Source organism: Pleurodeles waltl, chromosome 5 (genome assembly GCF_031143425.1).
Source record: "Pleurodeles waltl isolate 20211129_DDA chromosome 5, aPleWal1.hap1.20221129, whole genome shotgun sequence".
Taxonomy (NCBI): Eukaryota; Metazoa; Chordata; class Amphibia; order Caudata; family Salamandridae; genus Pleurodeles; species Pleurodeles waltl.
Window position 1 is genome coordinate 434,972,625 of NC_090444.1, and position 25,202 is coordinate 434,997,826.

Genomic DNA, 25,202 nt, shown 5'->3' on the forward strand with positions numbered 1-25,202 from the left:
TTTAGGTAATCACCTTGTTCTTTTCCCTCTTCGTCAGATCTTTGGTATTGCTTCTGAATCGGGAGTATGGTCCAGATGCCGTCTTCAAGATCCAGAAGGGTATTTTCTGGCTCTGTGCACAGCAGGTTGGCAATAAAATCTCCCATGAGGACCCACATTGCATCTGAGTGGGATAGTTTTAGCTTTCTTGGGATTGGATGGAGTTATTTTTAATGCTGACTCCCTTTTATTGGATGGAGGTAAATGTTTCCTGTAATGGAGGATGTAAATCTGAGGCTTACATTATTAACTTGGGTTACCAAGAGGAGGATAAAATCACCCTTCCCCAAGCTGAGAATTGTTGATTTTAACGTTAGCTCCTTTGTCACATAAATTGAGACACCTTCTAAGGAATTCCCCCCCCCCTGAGATTCTATTGCACTGGCTTCAAATGCAGTGAAGTCATGCCAGGGAAATGAATGGAGGGACCATGTTTCTTGAAGCACGATGGTATCACTGTCCCTCAGTTGTGCTATTGCTTCATTCTTTAATACAGAGTCAATTAGGCCACATGAGTTTATTTTCAGGTGATTGCTTTTATGTGGTACCATATGCTAGGGCTGGATGTATAGTACTCTCAGTAGCCATGTCCAATCTGTATTTTTTTATTACTGTACAGTGCAGGTTCGTCCAACCCCCTGGGCTGCTTGCCTTTATTATAATCTTGCCTCCTGGGAAAATGGTACAAGGTAAGCTAAAAGAATAGTTGAACCCCTGGTTTAAAAGTCTATAGAACCCAGAGTAGTATTGGATACACACTCCATCATGAAACTTACATTCTTGCGAGGTTTAATCCAGGTCTTAGTATTAAAACACCACCCCCAGGTGTGTAGGATCTGGTCCTAATTGCAGGCGAGGAGAATATTTCTATTTTGGTCTTCTTAGACATCAGAAGTGTTGCATAAAGTGGATGATGCCATCTACTTAGGGTCATTGCCAAATTTTCTACCTATTTCATGCAACAGTGGTTCATGAACAATGAAGCTTGACTACTAGGGGGCTTAAAGCTCCTATATTGAGTGGGGACCTTTTAAGGGACCCTGTTATCTTTAATTATTTTCTGTTTCTACTATGTGCCCATTCCTGGACCTCACATTCAACAGTTGTCTAATGTGTTAGTCCACTCTCTAAGCAAATCACATGTTGTCAGCATAGAACTAACTCCCTGTTTACTACCTGGCACTTATGAAATGTTTTAAAGTTATTGGAGACTCTGAAGAAAGAATAGCCTCAATTTATTGGCTGCAAAATGAAGGTTAATCTGTTTTGTTGATATAAAAAACAAACCTTCACTAAGCGACAAAATTTTGTTTTTATTAAGCACTTGAGAAAATGTGTTTTGCTAATTTCTGCCTTATGGTTTCCCCCTTTTTCTCTTTTGCGCAGTGGTAAGTCCCTGAAGGTAGTTCACATCAACGGTTGTCAAAAATGCACCCATAAGGCATGGTTCTTAAAAATAGAAATTTGCTATTCTTAGGTTACTCCTACCTTTGTAAAAAAAAAAAAAATCCAACTTTATTGACCATACTAAAATTCACCAGGAGCAGCAAATACGCCTGAGAAGCATTGGCAAGTGTAAATATTTATGCACTCTGAAATACAGCAGGAGTATATTTCTTAAATGAGTAACTATAATGCAGTATTTTGCATTATTTTAGTTGCCCCTGCTGTCTTTTGCTCCACTAGGAAAATAGTTTGTCCCATTACTGAACGTGCATTACTTGGTTCATGTTGTCTAATGAAGAGCTTATTGAAAGACTACTGTAACATTCTGTAAAATTGAGGTATTTATTTAATGCTGGCTTTGCTTTCAGAATAGCATGCCTTTCCACATAGCATGTGTGTAATTTTGTACTAAAGCTAATGCTCCTCGCATAGTGATATTTGTTAAAGGACTTATACATGGGCAGTTAATCACAATATTAAAAGACTGCTGATCTTTATAATGCTGCTGCATAAAGTGAAATGTGTTTTTTGTTTAGATTTACTCCTAAATAAACAGTAAGTGTCCCCTTTTCCTTTCCTTCTCCTAAAGTCTTTCTCCTTCTGTATATCCCTTTCCCACTGTAGAACCAGCATGCTGCTTCTTCCAGCCTGTGTAATGATATTACCTTATAGTTGTCTTGACTGGTTTCTGTTTACAGAAATTGTAAACCAGTTGAATGCTCTGAGCAGCTTAGATGAAGATCAAGATGACTGCATAAAGCAAGCAAATATGCCTTCAGCTAAATCAACCAGTACCTCTGAAGGTCTATGAGCTTTCCTCTTTTCTTTCTGTTTCTCAATGTCTGTGTTTACTGTGACCTGTACCCTTCTCATTTCTGCTTATATTCATTTGTCAGTTGTCTTTGTGCTTTCTCATCAGTGCAGTCTTTGGTAATTTGTAGTACATCTAACTTAATGAGTAGTGTGGAAAACTCTTTTCTTAAGATTTGATTTTTTCCAGACACTGATATATTTTCAAGACGAGGAAGCAGAATCCTCATTTTTTTTTATTTGCTGCAGTCAGAAAACGTAAGTTCGAGGCATGTGTGGCTAAAGGTGCGCATGCTTGGAATAATCCTGGTATCTAATGTTGGGCTCGTATGTGTTCAAGTTTTTTTTTCAAATAAAGTCTTTTGAGTCACGAGGAATAGTAACTCCTCCTCATGCTAGCAATGCACATGATCATCAATTCCATTGTTAGATTGTTTTCTTCCGCTGTCCGGTTCGGACATGTGTCCACTGTTCCGGTTCGACAGTGGTGTCTGTCATTTCTCTGATACTGTAGGTATTGTTTTCGGTCACAGTTCGATCCCTATCTCCATGGTTTACCATAGACTTCAAATTCGTCCTGGGGGTTTCCCATTCGGTTGTGGCCCTCTTGGGCCTTCACCCTTCAGGGCAGAATTTCTCTTCAATGTTCACTTCAAGAGATGTCCACTTGGTGATGAAACTGGCACCTTTTTGTTTTTGCCCTTTTGCCATGCCAAGTTCCCACAAACCAACTAACATCAGGTGTGTAACTTGTGCTTGTCCCCCGAACACGAGAAGACAATCTGCGAAGCCTGCAGGTATTTTTGCTCGAAAAAGACACTCAAAGATTGAAGAGCTAGATGACTTGAAATGTCTTGATGAACTCTTTGGTTCGGAAGTCCCAGAACTCGAGGTGGAGGTCCATCCATCAGCTGCTGACAAAGGCAACCTTTCTCCCGATGAGAGGTCAGGGTCTGATATGGAAATATGGAAATGCAGGACATCACTCCAGGGCAAACTGACAGCCTTCACAAAAAACAAAGACTGTTGTTGGGCCATGGTCGGCGCCAACTGGCTGATTCAGACAAGCCCAGCCTTGGCACCGAAAAAAACAGCCTAAACAGCAGATCATCAACCCCAATCCCACCACATCGGACTTGAGTCAACTTTCGGCTCCAAAAGCTTCAGAGCCGAAAAGCTATTCCACCTCGACACTGAGAATTTTACCTTCAGAGCCGAAAGCATTGGCACCGAAAATAACATTGGCTAAACTGGTGTTGCAGCAGAAAATTCACCCAGTTGCCAAATGCTTGGTGGAAACAGTACAACAGGTGCTTGAAAGACTTCACCAGGAGTTGTACTCATGGTAAAAGTACCTAATGATTCACCCAGATATAAGATATATAATCACCAGGTCCCGTCACTCAGGGGCACAACCTGCAAAAAGACTGCTTTCTTTTGAGGAGGCTTTGGACATTCCTCCTCCTCCAAGAAAAAAGAGGATAAGGCAACCAGCCCACTGCACACCAGTCTACTGCCATCACAACCTGCTGTGCACACCCCTCACCACTACTCTCACCTGTTCACCCTATTACAGAATCAACCGAGGGTTCACTACACTACTACACAGGGGATTTTGGGGAAGGGTTGAAGACCAATACTCAATCCCACCCTGGGATTTATATGTCACAGACTCACCTGATAATACAGACCCTGAACTACATCTGGCCAAACCTTCCCCCTCCAATGATACAAGTAGTTACAATGACTTAATAAGTAGAGCAGCTACATTCCATAAAATATCTCTACATATGGAGCCTCCAGAGGACAGTTTTTAATTTGAAACTCTCTCGTCCAATCAGCGTTCGGCACAATATCTGCCAATGTTTAAGGGTTTGCTTTTGCATTTTCAACTACCCCGTTAGGGTTAGACTTATTACTCCAAGGGTCAATGAACAATATAAACCCTCACCAAATGACCCTGCATGCATTAAGGGACAGCTTACACCTGATTCTCTTGGTGCTGACCACAGCTCAAAAAAGGACAAACTCTCAGACATTTGATGATGCTCCCCCATCACATAAGGAGAGCAAGACGATAAATGCTGTGGTTAGGAGAGTGGCTGCATAGTCTGCTAACCATTGGAGGATTGCAAACTCCATTTGTCTCTTATCATGCTATGACAGGGCCCACTGGGACATTGTTCACTCAGTGCAGCTGACACAGCAGCCAGTGGCAGTAATTCAAGCCTGCTCTTTAGAAAACATGACTGGCTAAGGGTGTGAGGTTTTAAGCTTGAAGTTCAACAGAACTTACTAGCTCTCCCCGTTGATGGACAACATCTTTTTAGACCACGGGTAGACACCCTTCTAGAAAAAATAAAAAGGACCCTGAGACTGCTAAGGCTATGGGAGAGAGTTGAAAACACTATCGCAGTGTGGCTCCTTTCGCCGCTCCTCGCATCGTGAAGGATCTTAAACAACCTCCCCTGAAACCTCTCCTTCATACCATAAAAAACAAACCCAAACATTTTCCCCAAGGGGAGATTATCGGGCTCATATAGGGGTAACAATTCCAGAGCAAAGGCGTTTTTATCAAACCTTCTGCCTCCACCACCAAGCCTTGACTTGCCAACCATTCCCCCTGATCACACCACCCCTGTCGGGGAGTTCTTTCCCACATGGCGGAGCATCACCTCCGACCAGTGAGTATTGAATATTATCCAACATATTTATTGTCGGAAGCTCACTTCCACACCTCCAAATATCCCACCTCGCAAACATGGACTCTCAACAGAACACTAACAGTTGCTCAAAGTGGAGGTTCAGTCACTTCTGGAATAAGGTGCCATAGAGATAGTGCCTATAAACCAACAAGGCACTGACGTTTATTCACTCTACTTCCTTATACCCAAAAAGGACGGGTCCTTTAAGGCCAATCTTGGACCTCTGACCACTAAAACAATACATCATCTCAGAGCATTTTCACATGGTCACTCTTCAACATGTAATTCCATTACTACAATAGCGTGACTCCATGGCAGTATTCGATCTGAAAGACACCTACTTCCACATTCCTATTCATCCAGCACATTGCCGATATTTCAGGTTCATAATAAACAACCAACATTTCCAATTCAAGGTACTCCCCTTCGGACTCACAACTGCCCTCAGGGTTTTAACCAAGTGTCTCACAGTAGTAGGAGCTCCTGCGCAGGCAAAACACACATGTTTTCCATATTTAGACGATTGGCTCATCAAAAGTGCAACTCGCCAACTCTGTTTTCAACACACTCAAGCCACCATAAACCTGCTTCATCAATTAGGCTTTACCATCAATGCAGTCAAATCCCACCTCCAATCCCTACAAGTACAACCCTACCTAGGAGCCAACCTGGACTCATAACGGGGCATTGCTTACCCCAATGCCATCCTGATTTAATCTTTCCAGGCGCTCATTCCACAGCTCCAGCCCCTCGAGCAGGTAACAGTGAAGACAGTCATGCGTCTCCTCAGTTTGATGGCATCAAGTACCCCATGCCAGACTCAACATGCATCTGTTACAGGAGTGCTTAGCACACCAATGGACTCAAACGGAGGGTCAGTCAGAATATCTAGTATTGGTAGGCCATCAAGTTTGCCACTCTGCAGTGGTAGAACACCAACAACCTCCTCAAAGGACATCCATTTCTCTACCCAATTCTGCAGTGAACCATATCAAAGGACGCCTCCCTCATGAGTTGGGAAGAGCATTCACAAGATCTCATAGTCCAGGGACACTGAAAGCTCAGCCAGCGACATCTCCATATCAATCACCTGGAGTTGCTAACTGTTCATCTAGCGCTTATAGCCTTCCTTCCTCACCTGATTGGCAAGGTAGTCCTCATCAAAACAGAAAACATAACTGCCATGTATTAGCTCCAAAAACAGAGGGGCACCAGATCCCCTCAGCTATCTCATGTAGCCCAGAACATCTGGAGTTGGGCTGTCTGATACAACATTCATCTGATAGCGGAGTACCTTCTGGGATCGTACAACTTTGCAGATCTCCTCAGCAGCAGCCGTCAACAAGTCCACAAGTGGGAATTCCACCCGCAAGTCCTCCTCCCATACTTCTGGCATTGGGGGGGGGTCACCCACAATTAGACCTCTTCACCACAACAGAAAATGCAAAATGCCAAGACTTCACCTACAGGTTCTCACACCGACAGTCCAAGAGCAACGCACCATGAATGAGTTGGTCGGGAATATTTGCTTACGCTTTTCCACCTCTCACTGCTTCATTTTGTGGTTTGCAAACTTCAGAAGACATCCCTCATTCTAATTGCTCCCACATGGGCACGACAACCGTGGTTTACCACAATTCCCCACAAGGTCCTGCTGACCTGGCAGGACCTTATCACTCAGAACCATGGAGAAATCGGACATCCAGCCCCCAGGTCCTTCAACCTTGCGATCTGGCTTCGGAAGTCCTAGAGGTTGGTTATTTAAACCTACCACAACTTTGTATAGATATTCTTAACAAAGAATGCAGGCCTACTACTCATGCGAATTATGTAGCAAAGTGGAAAGAATTGTCCACCACTGCCATTCCAAACAAATTGATCCTTTACAACCCAGTGTTCAGGACATTGTCTGTTATCTTTTGCAGTTGCACACCTGTGGTCCAGCCTTTACATCTATAAAGTTACACCTAGTGGCAGTAGCTGCATATCTACAAAACAGACAACAAACATCGTTATTCAGGATCCTTTAAAGCCTTCTTGGAAGGTCTTAAAAGGTCATTCCTCTTAGGGTGCCACCAGATCCTACCTGGAATCTCAGTATTGTATTAACAAGATTATTGGGTCCTCCATTTGAACCCCTCCACTCCTACCCCCTCCAGTTCTCATCCTGAAAAATATAATTTCTAATGGCCATCACTTCCCGCAGTCCTGTCAGTGAGCTTCAGGAATTAATCGTAGAAGAACATTTCTTCCAACTACGTAAAGATAGGGTTGTATTACATAAAGGTTGTATTTCAAATTTAATCTTAATATATTGAACTGCCAGTATTCTTTCTGCAACCTCACTCGGTTGTGGAAAGGGCTCTACACACCCTAGATACCAAACAAGCCCTCGTGTACTATATTGATCGAACCACGTCAGTTGAAAAGACAAAACAACTCTGTGTTGCTTTCTTTAACCCACACGAATGAAGAGCCATCTCCGAATAAGGCATTGCATGTTGTATTGTCAAATGTATCCAAACATGCTATGCCAAAGGTAAAAGATGTTTACCTTCCCCTTCTAGACCTAACTCGACTCACAGAAAAAGGAGCTGCTATGGCTTTTTAAGGAAATATACCTATAGCTGACATATGCAAGGCATTTACTTTGTCTGCACCACATACATTTAGGAAATATTACTGGATAGATGTACTGGCCTGTGAACAAGCCAATGTCATCCAAGTAGTGCTGCGTACTTTATTCCTAACAACTGCGACCCCAACAGGCTAGCCACCGCTTATGGAGGAGTACTGATTCTTAGTCTATGCTAAGCATATTTATCTACAGCCACCCATCCCTCGAATGGAAAATGTTACCCAGTAAACATCTGTTCGTAGAATGTAGTGCTGTACATTCACATGTGCCCTCCGTCCACCCCGGACAAATGTGGGTGTTGCAGTTACCTTCATGAATTATCACTCATTCTTTCAGCATGAACACTGCATTATCCTACACTATACTGCACATGCTATCCTCACCTGTCTTGCGGGAAAACAATCTAACAGTGGAATCAATGATCATGAGCATTGCTAGTAAGAGGAGGACTCACTGTACCTTGTGACTCGAAAGACTTTCTTAGAAGAAAAACAGCTTGCACACATCCGAGTCCAACACAAGATGTCAGGATTATGCTAAGCATGTGACTCTACAGCACAACATGCCACGGAGATGCTTACTGGGTATGTAGCATTTTGCTTCTGAACAATGCACGCGTTGCATTCCTCCGTGGCTCAAAAGGTGAAGAACAGGGAACAGGTTCTGTGTGAAACAAAATGGCAGTAATTTGTTCCTCTTTAGTGTTCCTACGGTATATAGCTATACACGTGTTTGTCCGTGCTCCCAAATGTAAATACACAAAATGAATATATCTACTGCTGTGTATATACCTCTATCCATATATTTTATATATATATGTGTGTCTGTGCATATATATATATTTAGTGTAAATAGAGTCATATTTGACTAACTTGTTACCGGTGGCTGGCCAATAAAAACTAAAAAAAGTAATGAAATTCAACTTTTAAGGTGTGATCTTCATCTTTTGTCACAACCCCAACATACTAAATCAAACTGAGCTCCCATTTACATAATCATTTGATAGATTGCTGCCTATAGAGTTGCATCTTATCATTAAGTACAAACTTTGCATTCTGGTGGATAAAATGGACTACTTGATTTTGAAAATGTTGATGTACTACACATTACATTTCTGTGTTCAGTTGATATTGTGATCATCCTTTTTTGAGGGGAGGTTTGCAGTTCCTCGCTGTTTGGACCATACAGACACTTGGTTAATGGAACAAATGCACATGGTTGTTTGCCCTATTGAACGTGTATTCCGTGTATTTCCAGAACTCATCAACAAGCTTCATTTTCTGGATGAGGGGGAGCAAGACATGGATAATTCAAGCTTAAATCCATTTGGAGATTCAGATGTGGCAGAAATGAATCCCTTTGGGGAGCTGGATGCTGAAGGTAATGTTTAAAGTGCAGTTACTACATGTTCCATTTTGTCATGCTGTATGGACGTATAATGCAGAATGCCACAGCATCTTGGCTCTACTCCTCTTCAACAGATAGTTCCGCAGTGTTCTAACTGTTGATGAAAAGGTCAGAATCAAAATATCCTCTGAATTTAGAACTGGCCCTTGGTGTTTTAAACACATAGGTGAGCATTGTGTGGGTTACCTTGACATATACACTGCTGCTACCTTTGGCTTTAAACAAATATATATGGAAATATGAACTGGCTCATGCTTACAGATTTCAAAGCATTGACTGGAGTGTAACTCCTATAGGAATGCAGAAAGGGGAAACTTGGTGGTGTTTTGTATGGTAAGCAGCACATTCCAAAAGGAAGAGATGAATACCCTAGTGTTTTTACTGTTACGTCTAAGAGTTTTAATTATGATTTGCGAAATGTCGGGAGAAAGAGATTTCTCTGTGCCCTACAGGTGGTGACAAAGCGCAAAGCTGAAAACACTGCATGGGGATTGATTTTGTGCTTGGGTGTTTTCAGTAAGTGAGTATTGGTAAAGGACCTTCCCTTTTCCAAGATGTAGTATTTGGTTATTACACTAGTAACAAGTGTGACATCCCTAATTATGCTTAAGATATTAATCCGAAATATCTTAAATTGGTATAACTTCAGATGCACCAAAATATATTGGAAGGGAAGTTTGGAAGTTGGGGCCAGAAAAATATCCTTTATTTATTTACATTATTGTAGTGTTAGAGTATGTAACCTAAATCAGGCAATACAGAACGGGATACCCGAGTTTAATTGTGCTTGCATAGTTGGCTTGGTAGCAAAAACTGTCTCACAAACAATGAAATAAAACATAACCTTATCCTGAACCATAAAGCTGTTACTACCCCTAAAAACTACCCAGATCTAAACCCTAAAAAGTCCTTACCACCTCAGAACCTCTTCAAAAACACTAATCTTTTTAAAATAAAAACCATCTGTAAATCTAACAAAACCTGAAAACCTTCAAATCATTCACCTGTTTATTAAATTAAATATTTTTAAATATTAACATTTATTTAGTAAATAGTTACAATTCCATTCATGTTTTGGTCTACATTAAATAAGATGGACTTTACAGCCAAACATATTAACATTTAATAAATAGCTAAAATCAGTTTGTATAAATGTTATTTGGTCTACTTTAAATAATAAGGACCTCACATTCAAACATGAACAATTTAAGTCATTTTAATTTGAAACACCTTTACCGATTAAAACTCGAACTCTTAACATTACATAAGTATATATACAAATATATATGTATTGTTTATGTGATTTAGTGCCACAGCTAAAAAGTAATATGTAGGCCAAACAGTGAATGGCCTCCATACATAATTCAGAAATCCAAAGAACAGCAACAATTTTTAAGAAACTTGACCAGCCATTAGCCTACCATTTTAACCTTGTGTACTATTTTCTGTCAGCTTTGATGATTTTCCCTGTGGAACCTGTCTTAAGAGAAGAGCCACTGCACTCCAGAAAAAACATCTGGGTGTGCCATGTAAAATCATTGCATCAAATGGAGTGAACATAACTTTCTATATCACCAGATTACTGCATATCTTAAGAGACCTTAGGACTGCATTGATTCCACATTCTGAATGGAATGTTCAGTCATGATAGTTTTTGATAATCTAGCAGTGTCAGCTGTTCATCCACTGAGCAAACAATCGTGTAGTACCTGAGAAAGGCACAAGCCTAAACATTGTAGTGGAAGTCTATTTGTATTCTCTATTGACTCCTCTTTGATCACTTCTTTTTCAATATTACATTTCTTGGTGACTCATTTTAACATTGGGATCCAGATTTTTGCCCTGGCTGACTGCGTTTTTAAGTGATCTTTCATCTTCGATTCTACATACACACATCTCTCGCTCTCTCTCTCTTATATATATTTACACACACTGCTGGCGGCTGCAGTGCTTCAGGTCTGGGGGACGGCAGATGGACTGGAGCCAGCTTTCGAAGAATTATGAGAATTTTCTGTACCCAGTAAAGGAAAGGCACAGATGCTCAGGAGTTTGTATTGCACTTTGTTTATTCAGAAATTGAATTCCTCGGTTGCAACCCAGCACTACTCCTGTGGGATCACAGCAAAAAAAAAAAGGACGGGTGCCATATTTTTATTGTTTAAATGACCTCTGGGGTGGGCTTGGTCCTTGGGTTCAAAATGTGTCAGGGGCCCTCTTCCACGCTGAATACGGCCCAGAGACCACATCTCCCAGCATCTAAACCCCCGCTCCCCAAAATCCCGAGGCTGTTACCTTTTTTTTTTTTATGGGGAGGGTGGGGTACAGCCCACCTCTCCTAGCCTTTGCAGGTCCCAGGAACTCCATTGCCTTTGGCCTTTTATTTTTAAAGGGGGTAGGGGCTGAGGCTCCCCTCTCTGACCCTTTACAGGCCTCAGAGACCCCATCGCTGGTGTTTTTTTTAAAGGAGCCACTCTTGGGCCTCAAGGACCCCATTTCGCTGCATGGCCATATTTTGTTTTAAAAGGGAGGGTGCATGCTCCCCTTCCCCGTGCTTGTATCTTCCCTGGGACCCTATCCCCAGGACCTGATATTGTACATTGTCTTATAGAGCCAACCCCAATGACACAGTTGTTCTCTATCCAAGAGAGTGCAGGAATAATTTATGAAATCATTGATAAAATGACTGCAACATCTGAAATGACATCATTGATAACAAGATTGTTCATGGCGTGGGAGTAAGTTATAGTTACTGTAGGGCACAAGTATAGTTACTGTCACTGAAATCTTTGCCCAACTAGAACATTACTTTAACCTTTGCATTTTTTTTTGTGAATATACACCACCATAGAATTATATGGCAGGGGAGGACCAAATTAAGAGGCAGGATTGACTAAATTAAAAAGAGAATGGCATATTCTGCTGCATAATATGACGTATTTTGTGATAGAATTACTTAATTATTTTGTCATTTTTACACTTGTTAGTACTTGTTAATACTGGGTGGTTATTGGTTGCACCTAATTAGTACCAGTTTAACACCCACATATAGCAATAAGCAATAGAAAGCTGATAAGTCCATCTTTGCCATGGGCCTTCCACTGCGTGGCAGGACAAGTTGCTACGTTTTTACTAACTTTTTAAATGTTCGAGCTACAAACACATTATTTTTGCTAAAATCTGCAGATTATGCAGCAGCTGATCGATTATGTGACATATTTATAATTATGCAAGAGTACTGCGGCTGCACAATTGCATAATTCAATTGGCCACCATATATATATATATTCACTAAAAAAAATGAAGGTTACAGGGACGATAATGTTAGGTTCAGATTTTACACACACAAAACAAGAGAAATTCATTTGCTATAGTTATACTTACCTCTAGAAACTATAACTTGTGCCATAAGGTGATTAGCAGTGCATGACGAGGGTGCAAGGTATAGTTACCTTAGGATACGAATTACCGTTTCTTGAGATAAGTATAACTATAGCTGCTGAATTTCCATGGTTTTGTGTATGTAAAATACCAGCTTAACTATAACATCCCTGTAACCATTGTGTTTTAGTGAATTTCTGAGATTTTTTTAATGTATTTCCTAACTATAACGTCCCTGTAACCCTTGTTTTTCAGTAAATTTCCTCGGGTTTCTCGACGTCAAGTCATTTATTTACCATAAGTTAATCAAACTGCGGCTGCGCATGGCCTCTGGCTCTGCGCACTGGAATTTGGATGACCCCCACCCCTCGCTGCACACGGCCTTTGACCATGCACGGCTGGAGGTTGGCTGCAAGGCCTGGCCTGGTGCCAAGACTTGCGCCCAAGCCCCTGCATGCAGCCAACCCCACAGAGTAGATCTGTGTGTGGGTGTGTAAGTGGGTGTATGAGTAGGTGTGAGTGGCTGTGTGGGTCTATGAGTCTGTGTGCAAGAGGATGTATGAGTGGCTCTGTGGGTCTGTGACTGGGTATGGTAGTGGTTTACGGGTCTTTGAGCGTGTGTGTGTGAATGGGTGTGTGAGTGAGTCTGTGAATGGGTGTACTTTTTTTTAATTTTGGGTCTAGATTTGCAGATCCATTGTGGATTCACAAGAGGTTTGCATTGAGCGCCGTAGAAGATTCGCAGATCCTTCCTCGCCTCAAAAAAGAAAGCTTTTGGGCAATTTCATGCCCAGGAGGGGTCCCTCATAACCCCTTTCATCAGTCCCTTGCTGTCAAGGTACCTCTGCCATGACCCCTTCAATCAGTTTTAAGTTTTATTTCCCCTCTCCTTCGAGACCAAGTACCGATACACAAAATTACAGCCATACCTTATCTCTCAGGTTTCAGTCAGCCATTCACGGTATTGATGTTGGCACATGGATCTGGTGCTGTAGACCCATGGTGGATCCACATCTCTAGATATACATAAATCTTCTTTCTTCAATAATTCCAAAACTACTGAACAGACTTGCACCAAATTACAAAAAGAGATCTTTCTGGATCTAGCTTTCTGCCTCAATTGGTGTAATTCCATCCAGCAGTTCGGAATGTAGTCGCATCTAAAATCCATAGAGAAAATTGCATAGGGAAAATGCGTTTTGGAATGCCCTTCCCCTCCCCAAAATCCCCCTGCAACCTCCCTCATCCTTGCTGTAACCTTGTTTAGAATCCGTAGGGGAAATTTCATGGGGAAAATGCATTTTGAGACCCACCCTTTTCGGCCTCCTCTTGATGAATCACCCCAAAGCTTTTCAGACAGCAGCTGAAGTGAGTGGCAAACTAGTTTAGAAAATGTTGTGATGTTTCATTAAACAAGGCCAGAGTTACTAGCAAAACAAAAATAAAATCTATGGAAACTAGGTCCTAATTATACCTATATATATATATATATTGTGATATAAATATACATTTAAACATTAATAAAGTTACTATTAGGTAACTTTGTTCTTTTAAAAATTAACGTACCTGCATCTTAAAACTTGCCAGATATATTTAGTGACTACTAATGTGAAGAATATGAAGTATTGGTAACATACCTATTGAGATATGTCCTGTAGGAAAAATTAAACTAATTTAAAAATAGATCAGTGTCGTAAGAAAAAAAAAATGTATGGACGTACAATTTGCAACTCATAGATGGTATTTGTATTGCTTTATATTTAGTTTGCAATATCTCGGTCTGGTTAGAATAGGAATTGGAAATTATGAGGATAACATATTAAGTATAGATTTAGTTTCTTTCCTTAAGGTAGAGGTCATCAGAAGCTAGAACACAGAAATTGTTTTGTTGCTGTTATGTTGAATACAAAAACATAGCCCACAGGGCAGGTTATTGTTGAGGTTTCATATAAAGTTAAGTCTCAATTTACCTCCTTGGTGAAAGACAGTTAAAGAAGTTGAAGTGCTCCTGATCATGGTCTTTAAATCAGTGCTTTAATGATGGCCATGTTTGAAAAGACAACGACCTTAGAAGTCAACCAAGGCAGATTAAAGAAAACCTTGTGATTGTAGTGTTTTTATCTTGCTGGGTGTAATTATGAATTGGATTCATTTAGGACAGTAATGTCTTCAAACTCTGCGAGGCTAAGCTGAATACAAAGGTTGTTCCCTTGTCTGTTCATTTACATTGTACGTGGCAGTCATGCATTACCTGAAGGCTTCCACAAATCAGAATTGGCTCATGGTTCTCAACAGTGAGAAGGATTACATGTGGGGTAACTTAGGAAACTTCTTTGTTACATAATAGCCTTCATTTGACCCTGGGCAACTACCGGCGTAGGCCCTCTTGTGGTGTGGAAAGTAGAGCTATCTGGCAATCTTCCTTCGTAATCCTCGATAGTGCCACAAACTGGCTGAAGTCACAAGCCTGCACTTTAAAAAACACCTGCGATTACTATGTATTTTTATTTAAAGAAATGTGTAAAAGCCACAGGCTTAATGGTGACTTGCCAGTGAAAAACAGCCATAGGCCTGATTGGTGACAGGAAAAGGTTATACAAAAAGCCTTTCATCTAGTCTGTTTATTATGAAACTTTATAGCAAAGGCAGCAGGCCTGGAATTTGTTAAAGCCAATTGGCAGCCAACAGTGAATTGTTAACCTACTGTGTTACAGGCTGTAGACAGGTATTTAGTTACATGTAATATCAGAGAGTACTGTAGTAGGCAAGGGTTTCGGTATTGTCTCCCACGCGGACAAACCGTGAAGTAGTAGATTTTCAGTTTGGTGATTTTTTTTTTTTAGGCCCTTTTGAGAGAAGTTGTATACTGTTTTGCTATTGGTATTTCTGTAAATAATTTTAATTTTTAACTGTATGCATGATGCTGATGACGGTTGCGAGTTTATATTCACTTCAGTGGGCCAGAGTTGGATGTCGAATCAAACCAATGGTAAAGGCAACAGGCTTTATCAGTTTACTAGAAGAAGTATGTGAGACTCCTTAGGTGTGTTGTGTTTATAATGAAAAGATAAGACAAAACAAGTGCTTATTGTGAAGAGTATATGTTAAATGTGTAGTATTTTAAGAGCAGATTGTCATTACACTGTACTGAAGCCTATAGGTAGGTATTTTGCTACACTGAATCTTCCAGATTACAGTAGTTTGCAAGTTTTTGATGTTGGTTACAACCTCTGAAAAACTTGGTGGTATAAGAAGATGTGCACTACGAGAATCCTTGTTAGATCCCGTTAGGAGAGTTAGTACTTTAATTTACATAGTACTTTGCTTTGTAATTTTGTATACTTATGTCATTTTATGATTGTATGTTTGATGGTTGCCTTATGGGAAAGCTCAAACTCCATGCAAGATTCCTGAGCTGGTTACGGTGGCAAGCCACTCATAACCTTAATAGGTCTGAAAGGTTCACTAGGAAAAGGTATTTCATATTACATGGGTAGGGTCTGTTATTGCATTATTATGAAACGTTAAGATGAAAGGAGTTGTCCGGACATATTGATTGTCTAAATTGTGTGTATATATCAGTAGGCATGTAATGGTGGATTGTTATTTCTCTGTACTCCGGTCTACAAATAGGGATTTTTCCTTTCATTAAATCCCGGTGATTACCTTTGTAAGGTAGAATTTCGGTCCCATTCATCCACTCTGACAAAACTTAGGTGTAAAAGATTTGCACTATAATAATTCTTGCTAGAATCTCTATGGAAGACTTGTGAGGCTTAACTGTCTGCCAGAGTCTTGAAATAAAGAAATGTTTATTAAGGTGTATATATAGGTATAGATAAGTACAGGGCCTTTGGAGCAGCTGTCTTCTGCCTTTGGTCTGTCCAAGTGTCATCTACATGCTTTTTCCATCAGTGGCAGCATATTGCATGGGCTAATGGTTCAGTCCACATAAATCATTGGCTCCCTTGCCCTGTAAATGGCAGCATTTTCTGGTTATACGTGAAAACCACCTGAAAATAAGTGTGTTTCAGTGTCAAGCCTGGTTGGCCAGTCTTTTAGTTTCAAATTATCTTTTTTTATATAATTCTCTTTTCATTTATTTGCTTTCACTCTTTTTAATTTAATTGTTTTTAAGAAGATGCTACAGCTCCCCAATCACTTCTGCAGTGTACCACATCCCACGTACCACATCTTCTAAACCAAGTCTATTATGAAATGTTATCCATAGTGTATACTGTTTTATCATTCCAAGATGACCAACATGTAGGGTCTAAATGTGACAGCCATTGGGGTTGTAAGATGAGCTGAGCTACAAAATGGCCACCTGATTCTGAGGCTCTGCTGGCCCAGTGCTAAATCTGGCATCATCCAACAAAAGATGGTGAGACAGGCAGATTCCTGCTAAAGATCCTGTGCTGCAGGTCCCCTGTGAAGCAGATGCTGCCTAAAACAAAAGATGGGCCTACCTAATTGACTAGAGGAGGGAGTGGCCCGCTGGGGGAGGAATGAGCACCAGCCCTCAGCCCTGCTGCGCAAAGGGCCAGTTGCGATTGACCTGGTGGACCCTCTGTGGAGAGCGGAACACCTGGCGAGCGAGGAGAAGATTCCCCTGCTGATAGCTGGTCACGATGCAAGCTCTGAGCATCTACACGCTCCCTTGGGCAGCGATAGACAAGCAAGAGCTGGGCCTGGTGGGCCATAGAAAGACTGCAGTGTGTGCTGTTCCTGACTTGTGTGACCGTAAGGAGACAATTATGAAGGTGTCCTATCGCCTTGCCATTGGACAATTGAGACTTGACTTTCTGCTGTGGAGCGGGCACTCAGGAGGCCGCCCACGATGATCTGCCAGCCTTGAGAGGGCTTGAGTAGTGTATGCTCTGATGGAAGCTTTTAGGCACCCTTGAGGAGGGCACTGGTTGCCACCCCCTCCTACCCTCTTCCAATGGGGAGTGAGTCGGGGAAACCCGTCGGTGGAGGGCTGGCCATCTAGTGGTGGTGGGTGCGGTGATTATGACACAGACACCTGAGCCCCCATCTCCTGTCGAGCCGCTATGAGAAGACCTCAGTGGAGGTGGACACTGTTAATTCAGTCCTGCGTTGCTTGGTTGGCAAGGGGCAAAGACGATCGTTAAAGGCAACAAACACCACCCTAAACTGACCTTTGAAAAAAAGTGCCTCACTTGGCCTGAGGGTGCCGACCAGAGAGAGGAGCCCCAGGCAACCTCGAATCAAGAGAGCACAGCAGTGGACATGGAACTTTAATCTGTGCTGGCTGATATCCACAGTAGTCTCAGGATTGAAGCTCTGACCAGTCAGCTAGACCACATGGGGGACCGACTGGCTAAACATGAAGAAAGACTGGGACAGTGTGAACAGAGTGTGTCTGACTCGGACTATAAACTCAGTGTGCACAATGAACAACTGCTCAGCAAGTAAAAGGTTTTGGCAGTTATCAAGGCTAACAATGAAGTCGTGAAAGCTCAATCCAGTGGAATAACATCAGAATCCTGGGCCTGCCTGAGGCTCTACCTCCATAATCATGGTGGAGGACTATGTTGAGTTCATGCTGCGGACATTATTTGAAGACCAGCGCACTGCCTTTTTCTGTTGGAGCAAGCACATGTATCCTTAGGACTGAGGCTGCCTCTTGGGGACTTGGCCCGACCTATTATTGCTGGACTGCCACACCACCGAGATTGAGACAGCTTTCTGCGGCTGGCAGGGGAGTTTCTCCCATTGAAACGGCTGCTGCTGAAGATGGGTTTGTCATACACTCTGCTTTATCCAGCAAAACTGTGGGTCACAATAAATGGCAAAGCCCAATTGTTCAAAAATCACAAGCTGGTGATCACGTTCTGTCGCCAGCAAGTGCATAAACACACCGAGAGAAACCGCAGCGCTGCAGAAGACCCTGGAAGTCATGTTAGTGATGATGATTAAACTGCGGGACTGCTTGACTTGTCAATGTGGCGGGGGTCGGAGCTGCATGTCGACCCCGATCTTGAGGGGTGTGGGGTACCTTCGGTATGAGTTTTGAACATTCTTTATTCCACATAGACCTGCACAATGCATTGCTATTGCGAACTCCACAACTCTTTACGCCAACACACTGGGCCACCCATCTCTCCATATTGAGATGGGGTGCCTGCCTGACACGCTGTACTTCCAAGAAATTTGAGCCTAAGAGGTTATGTTTTTGTTTTATTGTTACTGGATGGGAATATGATCTTCAGCATGTTGGGTTGATTGATGGGGGGTGGGGGGATTGGGAAAGCAGCATTTTTTTATTTATTTTTTATTTACCAACAGAGAAGGGTGCGATGAACCTCGCACACTGTTCTTGAGTGTTGTAAACCACTGTTCACAGAACACATTGCCTAGGCTGACTACTCTCAATTTCTAGCATGACAAGCACGATCTTAATGAGTTGGAACGTCAGAGGTCTTAACGATCCCTGGAAGGTGAGGCTAGAGTGGCACATCTCAGACACAACAAAGTCGACAAAGCGCTCTTGCAGGAACTGTATTTAAGAGAGGCCTGGAGGGGAGGCTGTGTTCTGGCTGTCTAGGAGAGGCGCATGTAAACTCAAACTTCATACTTGTATAGCGCACTACTCACCCGTTAGGGTCTCAAGGCGCTGTACGCATACCGCTGTGGAACCCCTCCTGGCTTTTCCCTGTGAGGTGCCCACTCCTGGGCAACCTCCAAGGTGAAGCCAGGCATCCCAGCGCTGTTGGGGCCGTTGTGGACATTAAGCAAGCTATTGCCCCGAGTTACAGAGTGGGACCCATGAATTAGATTAGGCACTGATGCGAGAATTAACAGGTCCAAGACCCGCCGAGGCGGGAATTGAACCCTGGTCCCGGGCCAGATTTCTGCATCAGGGTCTGCCGCTCTAACCATTGAGCCACACTTCTCCATGTGGCAATGTACTCTGTCTATGCATGGAGGGTTGCAGTGCTTATCAGGAGGGTGCTGAAGTGGCAAACCCTGGACTCCTTATGTGACAGAGAGGGAAGGCATGTGATCCTCCATCTGATACTCTACAGCAAAAAAGTCACCATAGCCTCCGTTTTTAGCCCTGACCTATTCTTGGAGGTATGGAATAAAATCACTGCTTTCGACCACACTGTGGTACTGGAAATTCAGTGTAGTGCTAGATCCCCTTGTAGATAAATCACAGTCTGCACTTAGACCCAAACTCCATGCAGCAGTTCACTTAAACATCATGTTTACTGAACATGGCCTTGTAAACACCTGGCATGCCAGGCTCCCCCATCTTAGTGAGAGCAACTGTGTCACCAAGGCTCGCAGCATTGAGTACTGGTTGGTCACAAGAGACATTAATGCACACACTGTTGCCATGGAGCATCTACCACAAACATTATCTGACCACATGCCAGTTGTGCTGCAGTTGCCCACAGATGTGCAAACGACTAGGCTTCATCTAGCGCTTGCCACCCTATGTGGTTTGAGACCATGTGTTTTGTGCAGATGTACGGGCCAGGTAGTGTGCAATGAACACTGCACGGTAGCCACTCTGAGGCTGATCTGCGAGGCATTTAAATTATATCTCAGGGTTGTTTGTATTACCAAACAATTCGGGTGCTCGGAGATCAGAGGGGGCACTTGGCCATATTGTAAGACGATCTCTGGGACCAGGACCTTCAATACTTGGAGTCATATGATCTACGAACCTTGGCAGAGTTCAGAGAGACGTCTTCGGAATATGAGGAGGCTGTTGAGAGTCCCGATTCTGGCACAGGGAAGGCCACTACTATACACTATGGTGAGGGACACAAAGGTGGCAAGACGTTGGCAGCCCTGATGAGCAAATAAGAGCATACAGCTTGGAGCTGTCGAATGATGAGGGCGGTGACCTCACAGACCACACCAGACATTACACAGATGCTAATGGCGGATTATGCTCACTCTATTCATCCATGGGAGAGGTCCCAACAGGCAGGCTCACTAAATACTTAGACACCATTCAGCTACTGTGGTTGAATAATGCATACTGCTTGTGTCTAGATATTTCTGTTATCACTGAAGATATACTACAGACCATCCGGGATTTTTCCTGGGGACAGGGCCTTTGGACTAGATGGGCTAACTCCCCAATTTTATAAAGTGCACATGGAGACGTTGACCCCACAATTGCAGCATAACCCAACACAGCCTCCCACTCAGGACGGTCGGGCAGTGATACATCCCTGTGGGGCCTCACTGATATGGGGGACATGCACCAGGATGGCACCTTCATTGATCTGTGTGATGTGCAGTCCTGCACCGAACGCACACTGCTCAACACTTAACTAATCTACTGTCTTCAAGCAGCCTATAAAACACTACATACCTTCTTCCTCCGAGAACCTGTGGGATGCACGGCCATGGAGCGTGTACTTGCATCCTCCTCCCCCAAAAACTTGATTTCAAGACTATACAGGGACATGAAGGACAAGGTGCCAGTGATCACAGATAGGGCACCCGAGCTTTGGAGATGAGACTTGGGACTCTCATTGACGGACGAACACTGGAAGTATTGCTGCGCCCTGACAGCTGCGCTGTCCCACAACAACAGGCTGCCACTAATCCATGTCAGGTATTTTCAAAGAATATATCATAACTCCGATAGGGCGTGTAGAGTGGAGCTGAGAGCTGACAGTTGCTATGCTCAGTGTGGTTGGGTAGAATGCTGACTACCTGCACCTGGCTGGAGATGACACCGGGTGTCCCAGTTCTAGACCCAAGTTTTGGAATGTATTAAGTATGTGACAGGCTGTATTGCCCCCAGGGAACCCCTTGTTGCATTGCTGGGATACATGCGAGAGGCCCCTGTCGGCACCTGCAAACTCATCACCATGATGCTACTCCTGGCTAAGAGGAGGGTGGCAATGCCGTGTGGGTGATGCAAGTCAAGAGAAAGTCTGGTTGAATTATATGATCTATTGCCAGTAGAGATTTGGAGGACAATTGGACACTTATGCCAATAAAACACCGACCTCGAGACCTGGAGCCCCCCTCAGCACCTACTTGACAGTGCAAGATCGACAGGGCATACCACCCGATCTTGTGGCGGGGGGTTAACTTAGAAGGCCTTCACTGACCTGGTGCTCTCCTACTGCTTTGTCATGTACATCTTTCAATCTCTGTACTGCAAGGATTGTATCTGGCTCACCAGGAATGATCAAAACCTAATGTTGGCGTGGACACTTGAACTAATAGCATGTGTAACTAAATTGCAATTCCATCTTGGTAGCTTGCACCTGGCCGTAGTTTCTTTTCTTATTGCCCTGGTTGCTGATTGAAATATATAATCTATTAAAAACATAAAAAAACTGGTGTGGCCATCCTGGAACTTTAAAACAACAATATAATTTGTACAATTGTGGTTGTTATGTTTCGTTTCGTTATTGCAAACTGTTCCTGTCGTATTTAAATGGCAACATGTTTACTTTTTTCTAATTTCATTCTTTTATTTTTCTTATATATGTTGTAGTGGTTGTTTGTTTTCATTGCTGTTGTGTCTGATGATGAATACAAGAATGGTTCAGTGAATGCAATGATGAATGACTTGCATGTACGAAGACTTACTTAGTTCCTAAATCCAACACTGGCACTAAAAGCACTTAAATTCATAAGCCAAAACATGGGCACAGTAACCTAGGGCATTGTTTCCCAAAAGGTGGGTTGCGATCCCACTGGTGGTTCTTCAGCCGCTTTTGATGGGTCGCAAAAGTCCAAGCAATAAGTAGATGCTTTTATAATATGTATTTATCAGGTCACATTTGCTGCGCTTAAAGACTGAGTTCAGACGTAGGCTGTGTCTTCTGACAAATTGCTGCTTAAGTTTTAGCATGGGGCCTGGTTTTACAAACTCCTTTCACTTTGCAGTCAGTGAAAGAAAAGTGAATTGTATGTCAATCTGGACTAGGCTTCACGAAGTCTGAAAGGAAAGGCAATATGATGCCATTTATTCGCAACCCACAGCAAAATGTAAATAGCTTTAAATTAATTGTACAAATTCAGCAGTTAGAAAAAAAGATATCAAGCACATTTTTTTGTAATTCTGACGTGTGATAGAAGGAAAGATTTTAAGAACAAATCAAGACTCATTATTTGGTTATGCCCAAATAATAGATATTCTCTGAAACACAAGTTCCACATTCATTTGTGTGCAGTAGAGTTTTATCAGTAAAACTGTATGCCTGCGCAAACTTTGTGACCATTTCATTGGAAAATGTGTTGTCTGTAAATGACAATGCTCTACCACATGATACTTTAGTTTCATTAAAAATCTTCGCATCGTGTCCATAACATCTAGGTCTGTCCTAGAACTTTGTTGTACTAAATATGGGTGGAGGCTTTAAAAATTTGATAAGCGCTGATCTAAAGGAAAGCATAAGTGGACCTTTGGAGACTTTCAGATTTTCCATAAATTGCTATTGATTGTTTTACGCTGACTGAGCTAAGCACCCCTGAATATGTCTAAATTTGGAGGGATTCATTTATGACCTGACTCAAAATACCAGAAAACCAAGAATGGTGTACTTGAATGTTTACATTTGGTGCTGAAGAAACTTGCAGTACGTTTTCAGTATATCCTGAGAGCAGTGAATGATGTCAGCTTACCATGTTTCCTGAGAATAACGCATGAAGGATGCAAGTAAGTCCATTACTGCTCTCAGCACTGAGGCTGAATATATTTCCTGGACTCGTTCATTAAGTAGCAGTTCTCATACTTCTGGGTACATCCGAGATTTTCTTGTGATAATGATATCAATTTATGGATCAATTCTTTTTTATTGTAATGTTGGGTAGTGTTGAGGCAAGTACACAACTCAGTGCCTACAAGGGGCCGGCAGCGTAGCATTTGAAAGACAAGAGGGTACACAGATTATGCCCACAACCCAGAGTCCAGCATAGATATATGTACTCACGACAGTATTATAAGATAACATGTCAAAACAGCAACCAACAAGACCCCCCGTCTCTCCCTTATAGTGGGTAGGTATTACTTATGAAGAGTCAGTCAAGTCTGTGAAGTCATGCGTGTGGTATAGGGTCACCCGGGGTTACTCTAGGGAAGCAGCTGTGGTGCCACCTGGGTGGGGGCATCAAGCAACCATAGCAGATTCAAGTATGAAGGGCAAGTCAATTCATTTAATTCCTTAAACAGTATACGTATGAAGGAAGCCCAGTCTGTGGGGTAGTTGTCAAGCCACTGATCTAATGTAAGTGACATCCTTTCCATGCCTAGTATATAGCACAACTTATGTAACCAGGATGTGTACTGAGGAACGGTAGCAGTTCTCCACAGGGCGAGAATAATTTGATGCGCAGCTCGTAGCGCCAGTGCCATATGTCAGCCTCTGTGCGAGCAAAGAGAGACGTCAGAGGATTAGGGAGTCCAAGCAATGTGTACGATGGAAATCGGAGGATAGAGGTCACAAAAGTTCTGTCCATGTCATCTAACACCTGTCCCCAGAATCTTGTCAGTTTGGGGCAATGCCAGAGTAGGTGAATCAATGTGCCTGTCGCCCCGCACCCTCTCCAGCATTCCTTGGTGTGTTCAGGGTGCAAACTCCCACTCTGGCTGGAGTGAGGTACCAGTACAATATGATCTTATATGCTGTCCCTGTGCTAGATATGTTGTGTGCAGTGTGCCTTGCTCTGTGACAGATGTCTGCCCACTCCACGTTGGTTAATGACCTTCTGAGCTCCCTCTCCCAATGCCCCTATCCAAGTGTATGTGTAGTAGCCTTCTCCGTGCTAATGATGGCATGTATTTCTGTAATCAGATTCTTTTCATTGCGTTTAAGGATTAGCCATCTTTCAAAGTCAGTCAGGGTCCTTTCTGGGTAGGCCATATAGGGGGTGGCAGCACCCAGTGTCCCACTTGGAGCAATAGCACTCGGTCCAGCTCTGTCAAGCCATAGTCTGTTTTAAGTTGCTCAAAGGGAATAATCCATTGGGGGGTCAAACAGAGCTCCAATCCTTTTGCAGCCCCCTTTTTTAAAGTGCTCGGGTTGCAGCCCAGGTGTGAAGTCGGGGTTGCGCAGGATTAGTGTCATGGGGGATGGGAAGGATGTCAGCCCCTCCTTTTTCGCCACCTCGTCCCATGCTTCAAAGACAGCCTGCATTACTGGCGAGGTGAATAGCCGCCTAGCTTCCATGTTTTTAGGAAGTCAGGGTTCTTTCCATATATGGGAGCCTGCCACCACTTAGTCCATAAGGATCCAGTGTTTCTCTGTGAGCGGCCTACTCCTTTCCATGAGGAACTGTAGTTGCAAGGCCTGGTAATATTGCAAGAGTGAAGGCACCGCCATTCCGCCCTCCTGTAATGGTCTATATAGAAGCTTTCTCTGTAATCAAGGTTTCTTCCTCCCACCGCAACCCCCATGAAGAAATTGATGGCAATCTGCAGGGACCTGAATGCCTGTTTAGGCAGAGGTTGCGGCCAAGCCTGAAAAAGATTTTTTACAAATTTCCAGTGTGGTCATTTTGGTGGCTGCGATTCTGCTGTGCCAAGAAAGGCCTATGAGATTTGTCTTGACCTTTTTAAGCAGATTGGTGTAATTCAGAGAGGTAGTTTGTTGGAGTGACGCTGCTAACTGAGTCCCGAGGTATGGGATATGGGTGGTGGCCCACTCAAATGGAAACTGAGTTCTGAGAGCTGTTTCGGTCTGGGGTGTAACGGAGTGATTCAGAATCAGCGTTTTTCCAATGTTAACTTTAAAGCCTGAGAATGTACCGAAAGTCTGCAACTCCTGAGT

At 42.8% G+C, this 25,202-nt stretch overlaps 1 protein-coding gene across 6 annotated transcripts in view; it reads left to right on the forward strand.

Annotated features, from left to right (window-relative positions):
- The window catches only part of EHBP1 (EH domain binding protein 1), a 1,526,717-nt gene that overhangs the window by 449,972 nt on the left and 1,051,543 nt on the right, over window positions 1-25,202 (forward strand). For 4 of the 6 annotated variants that reach the window (XM_069234209.1, XM_069234211.1, XM_069234210.1 and 1 more), the window contains exon 7: window positions 8,896-9,018. In XM_069234209.1, coding sequence (XP_069090310.1) covers window positions 8,896-9,018 — 123 coding nt within the window. Of the gene's footprint in view, window positions 1-2,183; window positions 2,289-8,895; window positions 9,019-25,202 lie in introns of all 6 variants that reach the window. The other 2 variants (XM_069234213.1, XM_069234214.1) reach the window with 1 other exon arrangement.